Below are 19,126 nucleotides of genomic sequence, written 5' to 3' on the forward strand. Positions count from 1 at the left end.
GATGTGATAATGAAAGCAAAGGTTGAAGTAATGCCTTTATTGGCTTTGGGGAGAGGAGATGGGGCTACAAGCCATGGGATGTGTGTGCCTCTGGAAACTGGAAAAGGCAAGAAAACAGATTCTTCCCTAGAGCTTCCAGGAGGAACACATGCAGCCCTACTGACACCTTGATTTTAACTCCACGACATTGCTAACCTATAAAACCGTAAGATAATAATTCACACTGTTTTAGGCCAGTTCCTTGCAATAAATCTCTCTATCTTTTTTTAAACCTCGCCTAAGAATATTTTTTCCATTTCTTTTCAGAGAGAGTAGAAGGGAGAGGAGGGGGAGAGAGAAAGAGAAACATCTATGTGAGAGAGACACATTGATTGGTTGCCTCCCACAAGTATCCTGACCAGGATTGGGGAGCAAACCTGCAACCAAGGTACATGCCCTTGACCGGAAATTGAACTTGAGACCCTTCGGTGAGCAGGCCAATGCTCTAACCACTGAGCACACTGGCCAGGGTGCAATAAATCTCTTAATATATTTCTCCTCCTGGCTCTGCTTCTCTGATTGAACCTTGACTGGTACACATGGTAACCACTTTGATTCCCTTTAAAAACATATTTAAAATATCAAATCCATTAAAATGTTTTTGTTGGTGCCCCTCTTTTGCTGAAAACCTCAGCATTTTCCAAGCTCTGGGGAAAAGAGTAATGAACAAGCATTGAGTTTCCACATCTGTAAAACTGGGCTAATCAGAGTGCCTCACAGGGTTTCTACAAAACTTAAATAAATTACTGAGCATAATGTGCTTCAAATGTCTGGTACTGAGTAAGTGTTCAAGAAACATTAAAAGAAATAAAGAACTGCCCAGCCAGGCATGGCTCAGCGGTTGAGTGTCGACCTAGGATCCAGGTGATCGGGGTTCGATTCCCAGTCAGGGCACATGCCCGGGTTGAGGCTCAACCAATGACTCTCTCATCGTTGATGTTTCTGTCTCTCTCTCTCTTCTTCTCCTTTCCTTTCTCTGAAATCAATAAAGATACATTTTAAAAAAATAAAAAATAAAAAACAGAATAAAAACAAGAGTATGACAAGCTCTCTGCTTTCAGGGACTTGTATCCTAGAGGGAAACATGGATGATAAACATAGGAAAGAAGGCAAGGAGGGAGGGATGCAAGGAAGAAAAGAAAAAATGTCTGATAATGGTAAGCACCTCAGAAACACTTATTTTAAGACTAGACTAAGGGTCGGCTGCCATGGTGGGCCAATCCAGCCTGCCACCTGCTTTCATATGCCCCTAGCTAAGAATGGTTTCCATATTTTTAAATAGTTGAAAAAAATCAAAAGACTATTTTGTGACATGTAAAAATGATAAGAGATTCAAATTTCAATATCCGTAAAGTTTTATTGGCACACAGTCACGCCTATTTAAATCATCTGTCCTTCCCACTGTAAGAGCAGAGTGGAGTTGAGACAGAGACCAGACTAAAATACTTACTGTCTGGATTTTTACAGAAAAAGTTTGCCAACCCCTGCTTTAGACTGAGTGGTCAGGGGAGACCTCCCTGAGGAGGTGACATTTAAGCTGAGATCTGAATGGCAAGATTGGAGGTAAGAAGGCAGAGAGAACAGAGAACAAAGGTAGAGCTTTCTCTCTAATCCTGTAGCGTCTTCCAAAGGCTTCTGTCACAATAATGATGGGGCCTTGAGGTTCTGCAGGTGCTGTAGGGTCCCAGGGTTACAAAGTCCATAGGTACCAAGTTGGGGTAGGGATCCAGGACTGTCTGGCACCAAAGCCTGCCATGCCCTGTGCCAGTCCCCTTTCAGCCTGACCGGGCACAGGAGCTCGGGAACTGCAGGTCAAATGGCTTTATTTGCCTTCCTCGGGGCAATGACTGGGGATTTTAGATTTGTTCCCAGGAATAGGTGAGAAGGGACTGGGATTTGCCCTTAGGCCTGAGAACAGGTGTTCTTCTGCCTCCTGGCTGGCAGCAGATCCATGACTGCCGCAAAGCCCGGATCTGGACCTGATAACAGGATCTGTGGCAAGAGCAGTGGGTGGAATGGCAGATAAAATGGGGCATCCGGCAGTGCATTCAGGGCCCTGCTTTCATCCTGACTGATCCACAGCCTGCAGTCTGATGAAAGGGGCCTACCCCTGGCCCATGGAGGCTCGACTTCAGCTAGTCGGGGCTGGAAGGAAAGTGACAGCCTCAAGCCCTCAGTCACTAAGTATGGCTAGGAGAGAACCCAGCTCTCAATCCCTAAGGGCCAGTTCATTTTCACCAGGCTCTGTCTGTGATAAGGGAGGAAAAGACGCTGTTAGCCCCATTTTAGAGCCAGAGAAATTGAAGGCGGTGGAGAGCAACAGGGGTTACTGATCAAAAGCACAGACTTCGCCAGAATCACAGCCTCAGCATTTGCCAGCTGCGTGACTTCAGGCAAGTGGTTGACTTCTCTGGGCTTCAGTTTACAGATTATGTTAGTATCTGCCTCAAAGAAATGTAAGGAATTAAGGAAACAATAGCCCAGCACCACACCCACAGGAAGGACTCAATAAACCTTGGCTGATGCTAAACACATTCTCTCAGTTAGCTTTGACAACAGTCCTAAAAAAACCTTGGAGGGGCTGCGGTCTCTGGGTTTGAGCACACAGATCTCTTCTCTGCCCCACCCAGGGCCAAAAGCTTGAAGTCATCCTTGACTTCTCTTTCTTTCTTTTTTTATTTTTTGTTTAATCCCCATCCAAGGATATTTTTCCCATTGCTTTTCAGAGAGAGTGGAAGGGAGAGAAAGAGAGAAAAGCGTCGATGTGAGAGAGACACATCGATTGGTTGCCTCCCGCATGGCCCCAGCTGGGGATTGAGCCTACAACCGAGGCATATGCCCTTGACCCAAATCAAACCCAAGGCGCTTCAGTCCTCAGGCCGACGCTCTAACCACTGAGCAAACGGGCTAGGGCCTCTCTTTTACGTGCCACAGTCTATCAGCAAATCTTGCTCTCAGTATGCACCCAGAGTCCAACCATTCCTAACATCTCCATGGTATCACCTCAATTCAAACTATAATCAGCTTAGATTATTGCAAAGGCCTCCCAGCGGGTCTGAGGGCTTCCATCCTTGCCCCCGTGCACCCCTGCCCCACCCAACTCTCTATAATCAAAGGGGTCCTAATAAAAGTCAGGTCATAACACTCCTCTTTCCGAAACCCTTCTGTTTCCTAACACATCTAGAATTAACTAATGTCTTTATTTATTCAGTGATCATTTATTATTGAGTACCTACTATGTGCCAGGTACTGTTCTAGGCATTGGACATAAAACAGAGAACAAAACAGACAAAAACCTCTGCATTCGGGAAGTTGACATGCTTATGGAGGGAGGACAATAAACAAATATATAAGTAAAAATAATATGTTCGGGGTTCTGGAGAAAAATAACTCAGGGAAGGGAAGGGGCCTTGGGTTTTAAACGGGATAGTCAGGGAAGGTAGAACGGACAAGGTAAGAATTAAAAAAAAGCCCAAGAGTGGGAAAGATGGAAGCCAATGGGCAATGGCGTACAGCCATGTGCTGCTTAATAATAGGGATTCATTCTGAGAAATGCATCATTAGGCAATGTCATCCTTGTAAAAACATCATAGAGTGCACTTACACAAACCTAGATGGTATAGCCTACCGCACACCTAACCTACCACGGTCGTATATGAGGTCCACTGTTGACTGAAAGGCCATTATGCAGGGCATGACTGTATTCTAGACAAAAAGATCTGCCAGTGCAGAGGTGGCAGTTTTCTCGGTGTGTTTCAGGCACACTGAGAAAGCCACTGCGGCCACAGTGGATAGTGTGCAGAAAGGGGAGAAGGGATCCACCTTAGAGGGGAAAGGGGTAGGGTTGAGTCCTGTAAGTATTCCAAGTTTTTTTCTCTGATCAAGATTGGAAGCCAGTGGAGGTTTTGAGTAGAGGAGTGACCAGAGTTTTAAAAGATCACTGGGGCCGCTATGTGGAAGACCACAGGAACAAAGGCAGGGTCAGAGAGGCGGTTTAGGCAGCTTTGCAGATGTTATGAGATACGATGGCTTGGACCAAGAAGGAGGTAGCAGCAGAGGTGGTGCCAAATCCACAAGCTTTATAATATAGTCCAGCCCTCCAGCTGGGGTCCCTCTTTACTCCTCCAACCTCACCTTGTTCCTCCCAGTATCCCCAACCCCACGGACCACTGCTGGGCACATCCAGGCGTCAATGAATCAAATTAATCAATGGTCCATCCCTAGATCATCACCACCTATTTTTATGATAGGCATACAGTCAGAACTCAATAAACGTTTTCAGAGAGAATACTGCACACTTCTGCAAAGCCCAGGTTGCTAGTCCCCTTTATAGCTGAGAAAATCTGAGGCTCAGACTGGGGAAGTTTATCCCTGGGGTCCCTCTGCCCAGCCCAGGCTAGAAGCTTCCTTCCCAAAATTCAGCTAGGGTGACTCACAGTGACTTCACAGGAGTTTCCCTTAAAAGGTCCCTCCCTATAGCGAGGAAAAGTTGAAACCACGTGGGGCCAGAAGGTCACGAAGTGTTGGAAGTGACCGTGAAAGTCCTCCCATAGGCCCCCTCCCACCCTCGGGCTATAGAGACAATAGGATAGATGGGCTGCCCTGGCGCTGCCGAAGCCCCGCCCCCGACCAGTCGGCCGGCAGGCGCCTTCAGCGGAAGCCGGAAGCAAAAGCGGGCCCTGCTAGCCCCGCGGCTCCGAACTTGGTGGTCTTGGAGGCTCCGCAGGATTGGGGAGAAGATGGCGGAAGAAGAGTGAGTGGGCTTTTCCGGGGCGGCGGAGGCGACAGGGCTGGGCCCCAGCGGGTGACAGCAAGCGCCTCAGGCCGCCCCCGTTCCCGGAAGGCGCAGCACCTTGTGCTGGTTGGCCAGAACTGACCTTACCGACCCACGCGAGAAGGGCGGGAGGGACGGGCCTGGGCCCAGCCCGGCCTTGCAGCGTCCTCTAGGTCGGACTCTCGGGTTGGGGATCGTTCGCCCAACGCAGGCTTCGAAAGCCCTCTTGCAGCTACGCAACCCGAACTTCCCTTTCTCAGTTTTCGGTCATCTGATGATTACGGAGCGCTCAGCCTCCTCCAGGAAGTCCCTCACCCCCACCCCCTAGTTAGCCTCTTTCACTGTAACGATCATTTTTCGCATCTATCTCCATTGAGTTTCATTCATTCATTAACTTTTGTCCATCTACTGTGTTTCAGGCCCTGGGCACATAGTAGCGAAGGAGGCAGCCTAGGAGCCGCCCTCTGGGAACTTCCTTTCTTGTAAGAAAAGACCATAAACAGACAAGATTTCAGTGCTCTGAAGGAAGTGGAACAGTGCTAGGTTGGAGGAGTCCACTCAGGAAGGAGTGACAGTGCCAGCTGAAACTTGAATGAACAGAAGGAGGGATAGGAGAGGGTACAGCAAGTGCAAGAGACCAGAAGCAAGAAAAGCTTTAGTGCCTTTGAGGGACAGAAAGGCAGGCAGGGTGGCTGGAGTGTAGAGAGCATGGAGGAGAAGCCATAAATGATGAGATGGGGCCACCCCTGTGCCTGTCCTCCAGGTACTTCTGGGGAAGGACCACTCTTAGTCCATCTCCATGCCTGCTGAGCACAGTGTATTGCATATTATAGATGCCCTATCTATGTTTGTGGAATGGATATGTAAAAATTCACGGGGCATCCCATGGTTGAAATATGACTACCTCACCTGACAACTCAGATATGTTTCTTGGCTGGGTGGTCATTTCATTTAGTCACGTTATTTATTAAGCATCAGCTTTGTCCCAGACACTAAGCTGTTCCTCAGCAGCACAAAGCAAAGGAGGTGTATGGACCAGTGATTTCAAGTTTAGTCTCAAAGCTCAGTCTGCTACTGACTAACTGAGACATTCGCCAAGTTATGCAACCTCTCTGAGTCTCTGTTGTTCATGGGTATAAAAGGGAAAGTAAGAGTATCCACCTCAGGCATGTTATGCTTATTAAATGAGAGGTTGTATGCTACCTAGTCCCTGGAATGAAGCAGGCCTCAATAAACATGAGCTGTTACCACAATTACAATGACTATTTTATCAATATTGCACTAGTGTACAACCCCAACACATGTAAGAGCTGTGGGGAACATACGCGGTGGAGTGGAGTGGGGTCTTACAGGGGAGGTTGCACTGAGCCTTTTGAAATCTGAGAAAGATTTTGTAAAGTAGGGTAGGGCATTCCAACCAGATCACCAATTGCGCAAAGTCAGGTGGCTTTGGGTATAATCCGAGGAAAAGAATGTAAACTGGAGAGTTAAAGGTGCCAAGTAAATAATGTTGGATTTTGTAAGTGATGAGACTCCAGTTTGCCTCTGTTTAAATCCCCTGTTACAGCCAAAGAGCAGGCGGCATGTGGTTTCTACACTGGCTCTGATTGCCCCTTGTTCCTGTCCTCTACGTGGCTGCATTCAGAAGCTCCTGAGGGCTTGTACCATCCTGTGGCAACAGGCAGGACTTTTCTTAATCAGTTTCTCTCCAAGGCTTGCCTGTTGGTTGCAAGACTTATTCCTGTGGAGCTCTGTGCCAAGTTCTCTCTGGCTTTGTGTGTTGATACTTTGGGGCCCTTTTTCCTTTATCTAATTCTGCTTTTTGTGTCCTCCAACAGGTTCCCCAACACAACTCACGAAAGTTTCAATGTCACCCTCCACACTGCCCTGGTTGTCACTACAAAATTGGTGCTCCCGACCCCTGCCAAACCCATCCTCCCTGTGCAGACAGGGGAGCAGGCTCAGCAGGAGGAACAGTCAAGTGGCATGACTATTTTCTTCAGCCTCCTCGTCCTAGGTGAATGCACTCACCATTGTCTGCCATCTTGGTGTCTGTATGTGCTGTGTGGTTAGCCCTATTTAAACCGCTGTTTGCTTTGTCAAGTCCTCCATTTGGTTTTCACTTTAGACATTGAGGGACAGTGATCAGTGTATAACATTATAACAGGGTACCTCTTTTTCTTTGTAAAATCATAGAACTTAGCAATTCTGAAAAGCCCTATATGAAATATCTTAGATGCCCTTTGGAAGAGAGAATTAAAGAATTTTTGACCTAGAGAGAGCCTTGAACATCTAGTATAGTGGATTTCAAACTCTGCTCATGGGAGTGTCTGTGTGTTTTTGTGTGTATGTATGTTTTTGTGTGGGGGTAGCTGGTGGTGGTGGTGGCAGGTGTAGGGGGAGTCAAATGGTAGGGCATCTGGCTGACCAGAGCAGAATTTTGTCTCATATCTATTAAGCGTTCATGTAAAATTTTATTTAAAGGTTTTGCTGTTGAGGAAAAGATCAGATGCCTTTGCCCTAGCACACTGTTGTCCTTAACCTCTATCATTCCGTTAACCATGGTTATTACTTTCACCATATCTGTATACCACCTGTGTTGTTATTTACTTAATGTAATATTTTTCTTTAAACAGGTTCACTCTCTCAAACTTAAAATCTCATTTTATTCAACCTCCTCCTTTAACGGGTGAGGAAATTTAGGCCCAGAGAGGTTAATCACTTGACATACCTGGGATTTGGGAGACTAGAGACTAATATCCAGGTTACCAGATATCAGTCAAGAAGTTTAGATAAAAGGCATTAATTAAGTTCAGAGCCTCTCAGAGTGTAGACAGTAGACAACTGTGTTTAACAAACATGGAAAATCTCATTGAAACTGCACAACCAGTTTGTTTTTTTGGTTTTCTAAAAATACATTTTATTGATTTCAGAGAGAGGAGGGGAGAGATAGAAACAGCTGTGATGAGAGAGTCATTGATCGGCTGCCTCCAGCATGCCCCCTGCTGGGGATCAAGCCCACAACCTGGGCCTGTGCCCTGACTGGGAATTGAACCTTGATTTCTTAGATCCTAGGTCAACACTCCACTGCTGAGCCATGCCGGCCGGGCATAACCACTTTGGATTAGCTGACTACAGAAGAAATAGTTAGAATTTGACCCAAGTCCAAACTCTCATCTGAAAAGTGAAGTTGGCACATTTACATTTTCCTCTCTTCTTTAATGATAGTCATATTTCCAATTAGATATTTTCAGAAAAGTGAAAGGATTTAGCTGTAAAGTGAACTGGATTTAAAGGTGCAGAGTATTTCTCTGATGTCTATTAAGAGTGTTTTTTGAGAGGAAGTGTCACTTTCACACTTATATTCAGACTCTTTTATAGTCCATTTTATTAATACAGTAATTTTATTTAAGGTTCTAGGGCTTATCCTTATCTCTCATAGATTAAAAAAAAAATACAACAAAACTGTTACACCTGGCCTCTTAGCGTCATGTCTTCAAGGTTCACTCATGTTGTAGCATGTGTTAGAATTGTATTTCTTTGTATGGCTGAATAATATTCCATTGTAAGGATACCCAATTGTGTTTATCCATTCATCAGTCGATGCGCATTTGTGTTGTTTCTACCTTTTGACTGTTGTAAATAGGACTGCCATGAACATTTGTGTACACATTTTTGTGTGGACATAAGTTTTTATTTCTCTTGTATAAACAGTGATATATACCCAGGAGTGGTTACTCTCTGTGTAACTTTCTCAGGTACTGCCAGACTTTTCCACAGAGGCTGCACCATTTTACATTCCCACCAGCAGTGCTCAAGTGTACAATGTCCCATATAGATTTAATATGCCCAGGTAATTTTTACCCTGTAAATGTAGTTAAATTCTCTTTCTAGGGGTTTATTTTTCTTTTTCTTTTGTTATAGTAGCCAAATACAAAGAAGAAAAGCAGTTCTTTTCTTGATGAAGAACTCTTTGGTTCCTTAAATCCTGAAGTATTATTAATCTATTTACATTGTTGTCAGCTTGATAAATTAGAGAATGTAAAAGGCTGGCCTGGAAAAAAAACTTGTGTTTTGTAATCACTTTTTTCACAGGAGGGTGAAAAGCATAAGTAAAACTTTCAAAGTAATTTTCAGGGTGTGTAGCATTTAAGGTTATTTTGTGCCAAAGACCACAAAACAGGTTTTTATAATGTGTTTTTTCATCTAGGCAAAATTCTACCCAGTGTTAATACATGTTTGGGGCCAGCAGGGACTGAACTGTATTTAATAGTGCTGCATATTTCTCTTGGATTGTCTTCTCTTCAAACAGATCATAAACCTGGACTCTGAAGTCCCACTAATGTTGCACTAATGTCACGTGGGTCCCATTTTCACCTAATCAGATTCTTGGCAGTTTATGAGTTGGTATCTTCACTTTTTATGTGTAGGTCAACATGCGTTAGCAGAACAGAATGCTTCTTTGTAAGTAAATTTGAAGGCATTTTTCCTCTAATCTTATATATTATGAAGATAATACATGTCTTATATATTCCTGATTAGATTTGTCTGATAAAGTTTTAAAAAATACTGTTAATAGGTAACTTGTTAACTCACTGAATGCACGAACTCTGTTGAATTGAGGCAAGTCATCAGTCTATAGTTCATTCTAGACTTCAGGAACTACTAACCTGGAACACATTTGCCACTTTTGTTTACTATGTTAGTCAAATCAAATGAAATTGTAATGTTTGAGCCCCATAAGGATGTGAAAGGATTACATTGTGTTCCCCTGTATTGAGAATAGGCGCCAAAACTCTTGACTTTTAGAAGTTTGGAATCAGTTGACTTATATATGCTTAACCCTTGCTGACCTTTGACTCTGCAGAAACAGGGGTGCGTCACTGTTACTGACTTGCACTAGAGTTAGCAATTAGCGTCATTTGACACATACATTTTATAGCCATTAAATTTATTGGAGTTATTAAAATTGGCATGTCTATGTTTTAATATAGTTACATAATTATTGCTTCAGGCATGAAACGTTGGAAGCGCATTAACTTGTGGTATGCATACCCTCCATGCCACATAGAAGTTTTTGGACCTTCTTGCTTCCCCTCCCCCAAGTGTACTTGGAAACATGTACTTACATTTGTGTATATACTTTTGTACATTCATGAGCACATTCACACGTACAAGCACATATAGCTTGGAGTGTAGTTTATTTCAGTGTAAATGGGGTCCTATAGCTTGCTTTTTCATCTCACAGGATGTCTTGGAGGTCTATGTTAGTGTTTTTTATATACCTCATCCTTTTTTTTCTTTTTAAAGGATATGTATGTGCTAAAAATAAACATAACATAAAATTTACCACTTTAAAGTGTACAATTCAGTGGCATTTACTACATTCACGATATTGTGCAACCATCACCACTATTTAGTTACAGAACATTTTTATCACCCCAAAAGGAAACCCAATACCCATTAAAAGCATTCACTCCCCATTTGCCCCACCCCCCAAGTCTCTGGTAAACATAATTCTGCCTTCCGTCTCTAAGAATTTACCTACTCAAACTATTTTATATGATCTTTTATGTCTGTCTTTTTTCACTTAGCGTCATGTCTTCAAGGCTCACCCATGTTGTAGCATGTGTTAGAATTTATTTGTATGGCTGAATAAAATTCCATTGTTAGGATACCCAACTGTGTTTACCCATTCAGTTGATGGGCATTTGTGTTGTTTTTACCTTTTGACTATTGTAAATAGTCCTGCTATGAACATTTGTGTACACATTTTTGTGTGGACATAAGTTTTTATTTCTCTTGTATAAACAGTGATATATACCCAGAAGTGGTTACTCTCTGTGTAACTTTCACAGGTACTACCAGACTTTTCCACAGAGGCTGCACCATTTTACATTCCCACCAGCAAGGCCCAAGGCTTCCAATTTCTTTACATTCCTATCAACACTTTTATTTTTCACTTTGTTTTGTTTTCTAATTATAGCCATCCTAGCAGATGGGAAGTAGTATCTCATTGTAGCTTTGGTTTGCATTTTGCTAATGACTAATGATGTTAAGCATTTTTTCATGTGCTTATTAGTCACTTATAACTCTTTGAAGGAAAGTCTGTTCAGGTCCTGTGTTCGTTTTTACTGTTATTTGTTAATCCTCACCCGAGGATATTTTTCCATTGATTTTTTTAGAGAGAGTGGAAGGGAGGGAGGGGGAGAGAGGGAAAGAGACACATCAATTGGTTGCCTCCTGCATGTGCTCCAACCAAGGCTGGGGAACGAACCTGCAACCCAGGTACGTGCCCTTGACCGGGAATCAAACCTGAGACCCTTGGTTTGTGGGTCAACCCTCTACCACTGAGCTACACCAGCCAGGGCCCTTTGCTCATTTTAAAATTGTGTTGTTTTTCTTCTTGTTGAGTTGTAAGAGCTCTTTTTTTAAAATGTAATAATAGCAATTATTGTGTACTTAAAAGTTTGTTTTCCATCTCCTTTATCCACCCTATACCCACCCTATACCCTCCCCACCTCTACCCACCCCCTCCCAAGAGTTCTTTATATATTCTGGATGCCAGACCTTTATCAGATATCTGATTGGCAAATATTTTCTCTCATTCTGTGGTATCATTTTTTCAGACCTCATTCTTTTTAATGGCTGAAGACCTTCCTTGAGTCCTATATTTAGCTCTCTGTTGATAGTTTCCCCCTTTGCTCTGAAAGGTGCAAGTGGTTGTTTGATTTATGAGAATAAATGTTTTAAATTAATTTTTTCATCCAGCTTGGTACAAAGAAAGAGCAGAAACTGATTCAGCTCCCTAATTTATTATCATCTACATAGGTGCCTGCCTTTTTAGATAGTAGCATGCTTCTGTCACATGTTATAATTATGCATTAGGACTTTTTTCTTGCTCTTAGTATTTAATGTAGGATTTTTCTAACTAGGTTAAATATTTATAATAACACCACAGATTGATAGTTGAGAGCATAGAATGAAAGGGAGACAGAATTTCTGTATTTATAACTGTTTCTCTGGCCACCTGGTGCTTTTTGGTGGAACTAAAGATAACTAATTTGTCAATGTGGGTTCTGAGAGTGGCCACTTAACAGCCATGCAGATTATTTAAACATTTATTTTTACACAAAAAAAACAACAAAATTATTTTTAGTATTAAGATGATACTGTGATTGATGACATGGTATCACCTATATGCCTAACAGAAACATGCATATTAACGTTTGGGCCATGAAATTACATTTAGGAATTGTTTATGTAAAAGTATGCTTTTTGGGGGGGAGGGGGGGGAGTCCAGAAATACTTAGTCCTGTCAAATACTTTTATATTTTGTTTCCTTTTCTTTCATGATAACCCCTCTGTGAAGAAAGTCAGACATTTTTCGAGTTTTAGCTACTGAGGAATGAAGGCAGCCAGGAGGGAGGTGGGGGGTGCTTAAGGGTAAGGGCACAGGATTGGAATCTAGCTCCACCCTGCAGCACCCACCAGTGAACTAATCTCTGAACCTCAGTTTTCTCATCTAGAATCAAATAGATAATGGTAATAATAGCTAGTTAAAAGGGGCATTGGGGGGGGCGGTGTCAAGTGAGACAGCATTTGGAAGTGCTCAGTACAGTGCCTGGTTCATGGGGAGCCCTCAGCCAGTGGGAGCTCCAGTACCCAGCTGGAGAGCAGGTGCCCCATCTCTAGGTCTCTGATGTTCTTATTACCAAACAAAGTATTTACTTTGTTCTGTTTATAAAATACCCTCACTTCTATGTTAAGAGAGAACCAGTCACGGGATGGCAAAATACTTTTATGTCAGCATATTCTGCTGTAGTTACGTAAAAGTGATCGATTTTGTTGACATGCTCCTCAGTATTTAGAGTTTTCTAGTTGATGACTACTTAAAAAAGTTGAGGCCCATTTCTTAGAATCAGGGAAGTTTGAATAATTTTAAATGGTTGTATAAGGTTTAACAGCTTAGGAAAAAAGTAGGAGTCTGATGCTCTTAGATGTAAGGAAGTATAGAGAAAATGTTATAAACACTGCGAATCCAGTTTAAGAAAAGAGATTGAAAAAAAACGCTGAAGTTTAAGGTGTCATTGACAGTTGTCCATTTCCCTGGCAGCCCTCTAAAAGTAACTATTGCCTTGAACTTGGTGTTTATCATTTTAAAATGGGCTCTTTTAACCATGTCTTGTTTTTCCCACAGCTATCTGCATCATATTGGTGCATTTACTGATTCGATACCGATTACATTTCTTGCCAGAGAGTGTTGCTGTTGTTTCTTTAGGTAAGTGCTTATTGGTGGGTCTATAATAAAAGCAGTAGCAATAACTGTCATTTTTTTAGTGCCTCCCACTCCTGGGAACCACAAAAGATGTGGTACATACCTGATCTCATTTAATCTTCACTGCAACCTACCATGAGGTGTTATGATCCCATTTTACAGGTGAAGACACTGGCTCAGAGAGGGTTGATGACCTCATGAAGGTCACATAGAAACTCCTCTGTACAGCTTGAATGCCTTTTCTACTTCTAGAACACATTTGGGCACATTGACCTCTGCTGCTAGGCTATGCTGACATCCAGCTGAACCTAAGGCAAGTAATTGACACTTTAACTCATAGTGTCACTGAATTTTACAGCCAAAAGGGGCTTTCACTTTATAGTTTAGGAAAGAGAAATGGCTCACTTTAATGCCAGAGTCAGATCTAAAGTCTTCAGAGAGCATTTCATTCTACCTCGAATTTCTCTCTTTTGTTTCCTGTGGCAATTAACTCTTAAGATAATTAGCTTCTATTTAGAGTGAGTGAATTGGCCTAATAATAGGTGTGAGCTCACATGCATGTTCATTGAAGTGGTTAGTGGGGGAAGAGGGAGAGACCTTATTTTCAGTAAGTATTAAGATCAAGAGGAAAATGCGGTTGGGATGCTTAAGGCATAGTAAATAAGGTCTCACTAAGTTCAGCTAAAGCTCTCATCAGATTATATTGTAGCCTACTGATGATATTTAATTTTTTCATATTACCACTGATGCTGTAAATTAATTTTCTTTGCCTTGTAGATCTTGTTTAATATATTTAGTAATTCTTTCACAATATAGCTGTGGTTTAGGTTAGCTTTGGAAATGAACTCTCAGACTCTGTTCATTCTCCTTCCCCCTGTCACCACCTTTGTTCCTATTGCCCTGGTTCAGCCCCTTTTATATTTTCTCTGGACTTCACAGTACTAAGTGCCAAGTTCTGACCTAGGAACTTTCACATTGCCATCTCCTTTAAGCCTCATGACTCCCAGTGATGCCATATTTGAAGGAAGAAGCACCACTGTATAGAGATGATCTTCAGTAAAGAGTTGGAAACCAATTTTGCTCAAAAGAGTTTCTGTTCTCCATTTAGTAGGCTCTTTAGCTGTACTTCCTGGCAGATTCTGACAACCTTAGCTAAGAAGATAGCCTTAGAGCTCTAAGAATGGGAGGATCGCTCGTTAACATTCCTTTCGCAATATTAGGCATGTTGAAAATAACCTTCATAGCTGATACCTGTTATTCTGGGGGTATTTCAGTAAAGACTTAAAAAAAACATTCCAAGGAATTTACAGTTTTGCAGTCAGTTTTCATAGTTTCTTAAGAGTAATATCATTGGTGTGTACTTAGCTGTGTGCACATGGAAACTAAAATGGTTCTTATCACTTGGTTTGGAATGTCAGATTCTCCACTGTCTCTTGAATGTTTGAGTAACTGCAGGTCAGTCACCAGCAGTGCTTGTATTAGGACTTACAGCATATGTTGTTGGTTGCCTACCCAAGAGCCATTTCTGACTTCTTGAAAATAGAGCCCTTATTTTGATCAGGTGTCTTTCCACACTGTGCTCAAGTCGAGATTGGTCTTTGCTATCACAGTAATTTCATTCTATGCCAAAGAGGGTGGAGGCAGCAGGGCGGTGTGAAATCCAATTCTAGCCAGTGAGCCCAATGGGAAAGATGCTCAGTAGTGGGTTGGAAAAATCTTTTCTTCTCTGATAAAAAATGTAATTCTCCCTTTCTTCAGTGCTCTTGTGTGAGGATGTGATGTCTGGAGCACTGGCAGCCACCTTGCTGTCCCTGTGGCTCAAAGACAAAAGCCAGAATGCTAAGGATTGCCAGGGGGACAGATGGGAAGTCTAGTCTTGACTGCATTTTTGTTTTGTTGAATTGATAGCTACCTATCTCAGAGCTGCCTGTTATATGAGATGATAAACACCTATTGTTTAAACCATTTTTAATCAGGTGTTCTTTTACTTGCAGCCAAAAACATCTTAACTGATATGGGATAGGACTCTTTCCATGCAAAGGGCAAAATCAATTCAATTTGATTCAAAGAAAATAAATTGGTGGGGGTGGAGTTACACACCCATTGGCTCATAGAACCAAAAAAACCACAGGTGGTGCTAGCTTCAGACTTAGCTGGATCAAGCCTCCTGCACTCAGTTTTTCTCCATTTTTCAACAGTGCTTCCCTTCGTTTTGGCTTCACTCTTGGGCAGGCTCTCTCCATGTGAGCCATCATAGCTTCAGGCTTACTATCTTTACAGTAGCAAGCAGAGTGGGAAAGGTGGCCTTCTCTTCTCCCTGGTTCCACCAGAAGTTGTAGATGAACTCTGACCACATGGCCACCCCAGAACTGGGCATGCAGGGGGATGGTGTTGGGGGTCAGCCAAGGCTCTCCATCCACAAGATTCATTTCTTTACTGATAATGCAGAAATAACTGTAGCCTGTACAGCCAGGTCTTGGGAGGGATGGTGGAAAGTAAGTCTTGCTTTCAATAATTATTTGCTAACTCAGGTGATTGGAACACTAGGAGCACTTCCAGGGAGAGTGCTGGGGTCAGAAAGTAGTTTTTATTATATTAGAGGACATTTGGTTAGAAGTTAGAAAAGCTGACAAAGCTATCAAAATCGTTCTGCATTTCATAAAGCTATGTAAAGTGAAGGAGAGCTTTTGTACTGCTGGAGCAAAATGTAACAAAATATTGAAATAGCCACCATTTCAAGAATTTCCAACTTTTCTGCCAAGAAAGAATCCAGATGAAGCTGCCAGAGAAAATGGGGTTTTTATTCTTTCAGGGATAAATTTCCCAGCTTACCTCTTCTAGCCAGAAGTTGCAGAAGCCCACAGCCATTTAGAGACATCATTGGCCTTTTGTGAGATAGCTGAGCTTTCAGAGTGCCTAAGACATTGTTGGTACAGAAGAGGATCTATCTGCACTGTAAAAGCACATCTTCTCCCTTTTATTGTATTTTTAAAGGAATCTCGAGACTTTTTCATTCTTTATAAAACAAAAAATAGTATCAATGTGAAGTTCTAAAGATACTTCCTTGGCCCTTTTTTAGAGCTCTCAGATACTTTCTATACTTCATGAAATTCTGTAGTTTGGGCCTCTTTTTAAAAAATAAATGTTTTGCACAGTTAAACAGCTGTATAGAAAAAGAGAAATCCTTGTCATAAACAATTTCAACTGTTTTTTATCATGCTTCCAAACCACTTGTAGACATATATCGATTAGATAACTTGACTTGGTTTTAGTTTATATCATTTTTTGTGTTCTTTCTTTTTACTAGTCTTTCCACATATTACTTAAGTTCACATATTTATTTCCATTGGCTATGTAGTGCTGATTCACTGTTTATAGATTTTGGGCTGAAGTTTATAAGGAAAGAAAATGAAATAATTGTATTGCCCACTATCCTCTGTTGTATACAGCAAAAACAGGAGTAGATTTTTTTCACAATCATACTTTATTTTAGAACATGAAAAGGGGTTAAGTAAGGGCTGGAAATTTGATGGGGTTAAGTAAGGACTGGAAATTTGACTTTCCAATGCCAAGGTTTAGCCTGAATACCGCTGATAGTTAGAAAACCAAACCAGTTTCACCTTATAACTAGATTTGATTGGATCACTGAGTGGATAGGATACACAGAAGTGCTCCGGTCATGACCTTCTTAACTCTGTTTGTGCTTTTATAGTAGTTCCTCCTTCTTTTGACTAAAGGATTGTAATTTTTTTTTTTTTTTTAATATATATATCTTTATTGATTTCAGAGAGAGGAAAGGAGAGGGAGAGAGAGAGATAGAAATATCTATGATGAGAGAGTCATTGATCAAGCCCACAACCCGGGCATGTGCCCTGACCAGGAATCGAACCTCGATCGCCTGGATCCTAGGTCGACGCTCAACCGCTGAGCCATGCCTGGCCAGGCTGTAATTTTTTTTAAGATTAATGCTCTTTTTGTCAATGTGGTTTTGAGTGGAAGATAATGAGAAATCACTCAGTTCCTGAGTCATTAACTAAAGGCAATTCTGGAAAAAAGCAAATACAGTAATTCTATTCAAGTTGTACTTATTTTTTTTTTAATGTTTTTAAATGAAACTTAGAGGGAGGCTCCTAACTGTAACAGCTTTCATTACTTTTTAGACTCTTAGAGCCTGACACTGATGCAGCTTAAGATGTCCCACGGGTAACTCTCCCTGAATCTTACTTAGGTGCTTTGATTTATTAGAAAAGAAACAGACAGTCATGTGTTGGTATTAGAGTAACTGTCTTACAGGTCAAAACTGGTTGTCAGATTGACAAAATGATCGCTTTAGACAGGATTCTCCAGGCTGTCAAATTCTACGGAAGAGTGCTAGCACAGACTTTTCGCCTCCATGTTTCTGGAAGCACTGATCAGAGGTGATAATTTATTCTTGGAAGGTCCGTGTTGCTGTTTTGCTGCCATTAGCTAAATGTGTGCTCCTCCCTGCTTTTGCCTGGAGCCTTGCTTTGACTTTCCTAGTTTTATGGTCATTTTCTCTTGTCTCAGCATTTTATCATCTTTAAGCTGTATTTTATACTTAAATCTTCCAGATATGCCAGAATAGTGAGGTAAATTTTAAAAGAAAAAAGGTTGTTGAAGAATTGCATTCTGAAACTGGCTGTATTAGGGCTGATTTCTATAAATTCCCTCTTTCACCATATGAGTGTTCTCTGTGGATTAGTAAGGTATACCATTCCTTTGAAGAAGTAAGCTACTTTAAAAACAAAACATTCAAACAGCCTTTCCTCCAGAAAACAGACAGACAATCCAGAGGTACTGATTCCCAGCTTATTGGTAGGTCTTCTGTCTTTTAAAGTATCTTTGGAGTAGTATCTACTTTTAATATAAGTAGCAGAATCAAGGACTGGGTTTTCAAAATTACCATATTGTAGTACAACTTGAGTCTATAATTAGAGCTGACAAAGCATGCTAACAATATTTTAAAGTGTTTTCAATAAATCATTTATGGTTGAAAGCATTACCTAAGTAATTATATTCCATTTTGCCCCATTATGTAGTAGGAGGTCTATGTCCTCATGATGATCAGGGTCAATCGTCCCTGCCAGTATGGTAGCCTGTTTCTAGGCCGCCTAGTCTACTGGCACACAGGGCCCAAAGTGAATGGGCAGCAGCCATTGTAGCTTATTATGTGAACCCTGTTGAAAATGTCCTTTCCACCCACTGAGCCCAAAGTTTCAGGCTAAAGGAGCAGAAATTCCCCAAGTAGGAATCCCTACTCCCACATGAGCCCCTAAGAGTGATGTTGAGTGGGGCCACTCCTACCCATTATGTGCTGTCCACATGCTTACCTGTTGGGGACGTACCACCTTATAATGGCCATAGGTTTAAGGAGTATACAGCATCCTAGAGGAGAGCTCTATTCCTCACAGAATGTCAGCTCTAAGCCGGTGCCTCAGCTCCATCTTTAAGAGGCCATCTTACCACTTGGGCTGGCTGGCAGCTTCTGGATGGTGTGGTATATGGTGTAGGACCATGTGGAGTCCACCATCATATTAAATTTTGTACTATATGCATCTGTTACATAATCAAATAAAAATAAAATAACTTGTTTTTAAAACAATTTCAGATCTGCTGTTTACTAGCTAAGTGAGGTTGGGCCTTAGCCTTAGTTTCCTTATCTGTAAAATGCAGGTGATAATGCCTTCACTTCATGGGATTGCAGATACTAAACAGGGTAATACATGGAATTCCTTAGTATGCTGCCTACCTGCTAAGTAATCAACAACTGTTAGCTGCTGTCATTAATATTATCATCTTTATTATTATGGTTGGTTACCTTATAGGCTAATTGTGGGAATGAACTAAGTATATTTTATACATTGGCATAGTGCCTGGCACTGTGTGTCTGTGTGTTTATTTTTAACACAGTGCAGATAAATATGTGTGTATATATATATACTTTAAGGGAACTAGGATCATGTTCTACATGCTGTTTTGTAACCCGATTATAACACTGAATGCATTTTAAGCAT

At 41.6% G+C, this 19,126-nt stretch overlaps 1 protein-coding gene across 2 annotated transcripts in view; it reads left to right on the plus strand.

Annotated features, from left to right (window-relative positions):
• Positions 1 to 4,727: 4,727 nt before the first annotated feature.
• Positions 4,728 to 19,126, plus strand: part of SLC9A8 (solute carrier family 9 member A8) — a 60,533-nt gene continuing 46,134 nt past the window's right edge. Inside the window, exons 1-3 of one of the 2 annotated variants that reach the window (XM_016217405.2) lie at positions 4,728 to 4,792; positions 6,652 to 6,830; positions 13,014 to 13,094. In XM_016217405.2, the coding sequence (XP_016072891.1) occupies positions 4,779 to 4,792; positions 6,652 to 6,830; positions 13,014 to 13,094 (274 nt within the window). In that variant the 5' untranslated portion in view covers positions 4,728 to 4,778. Of the gene's footprint in view, positions 4,793 to 6,651; positions 6,831 to 9,233; positions 9,278 to 13,013; positions 13,095 to 19,126 lie in introns of those variants that run through there. The other variant, XM_016217406.2, reaches the window with a different exon arrangement.

Source organism: Miniopterus natalensis, chromosome 7, assembly GCF_054644295.1.
Source record: "Miniopterus natalensis isolate mMinNat1 chromosome 7, mMinNat1.hap1, whole genome shotgun sequence".
In the NCBI taxonomy this organism is placed as follows: Eukaryota; Metazoa; Chordata; class Mammalia; order Chiroptera; family Miniopteridae; genus Miniopterus; species Miniopterus natalensis.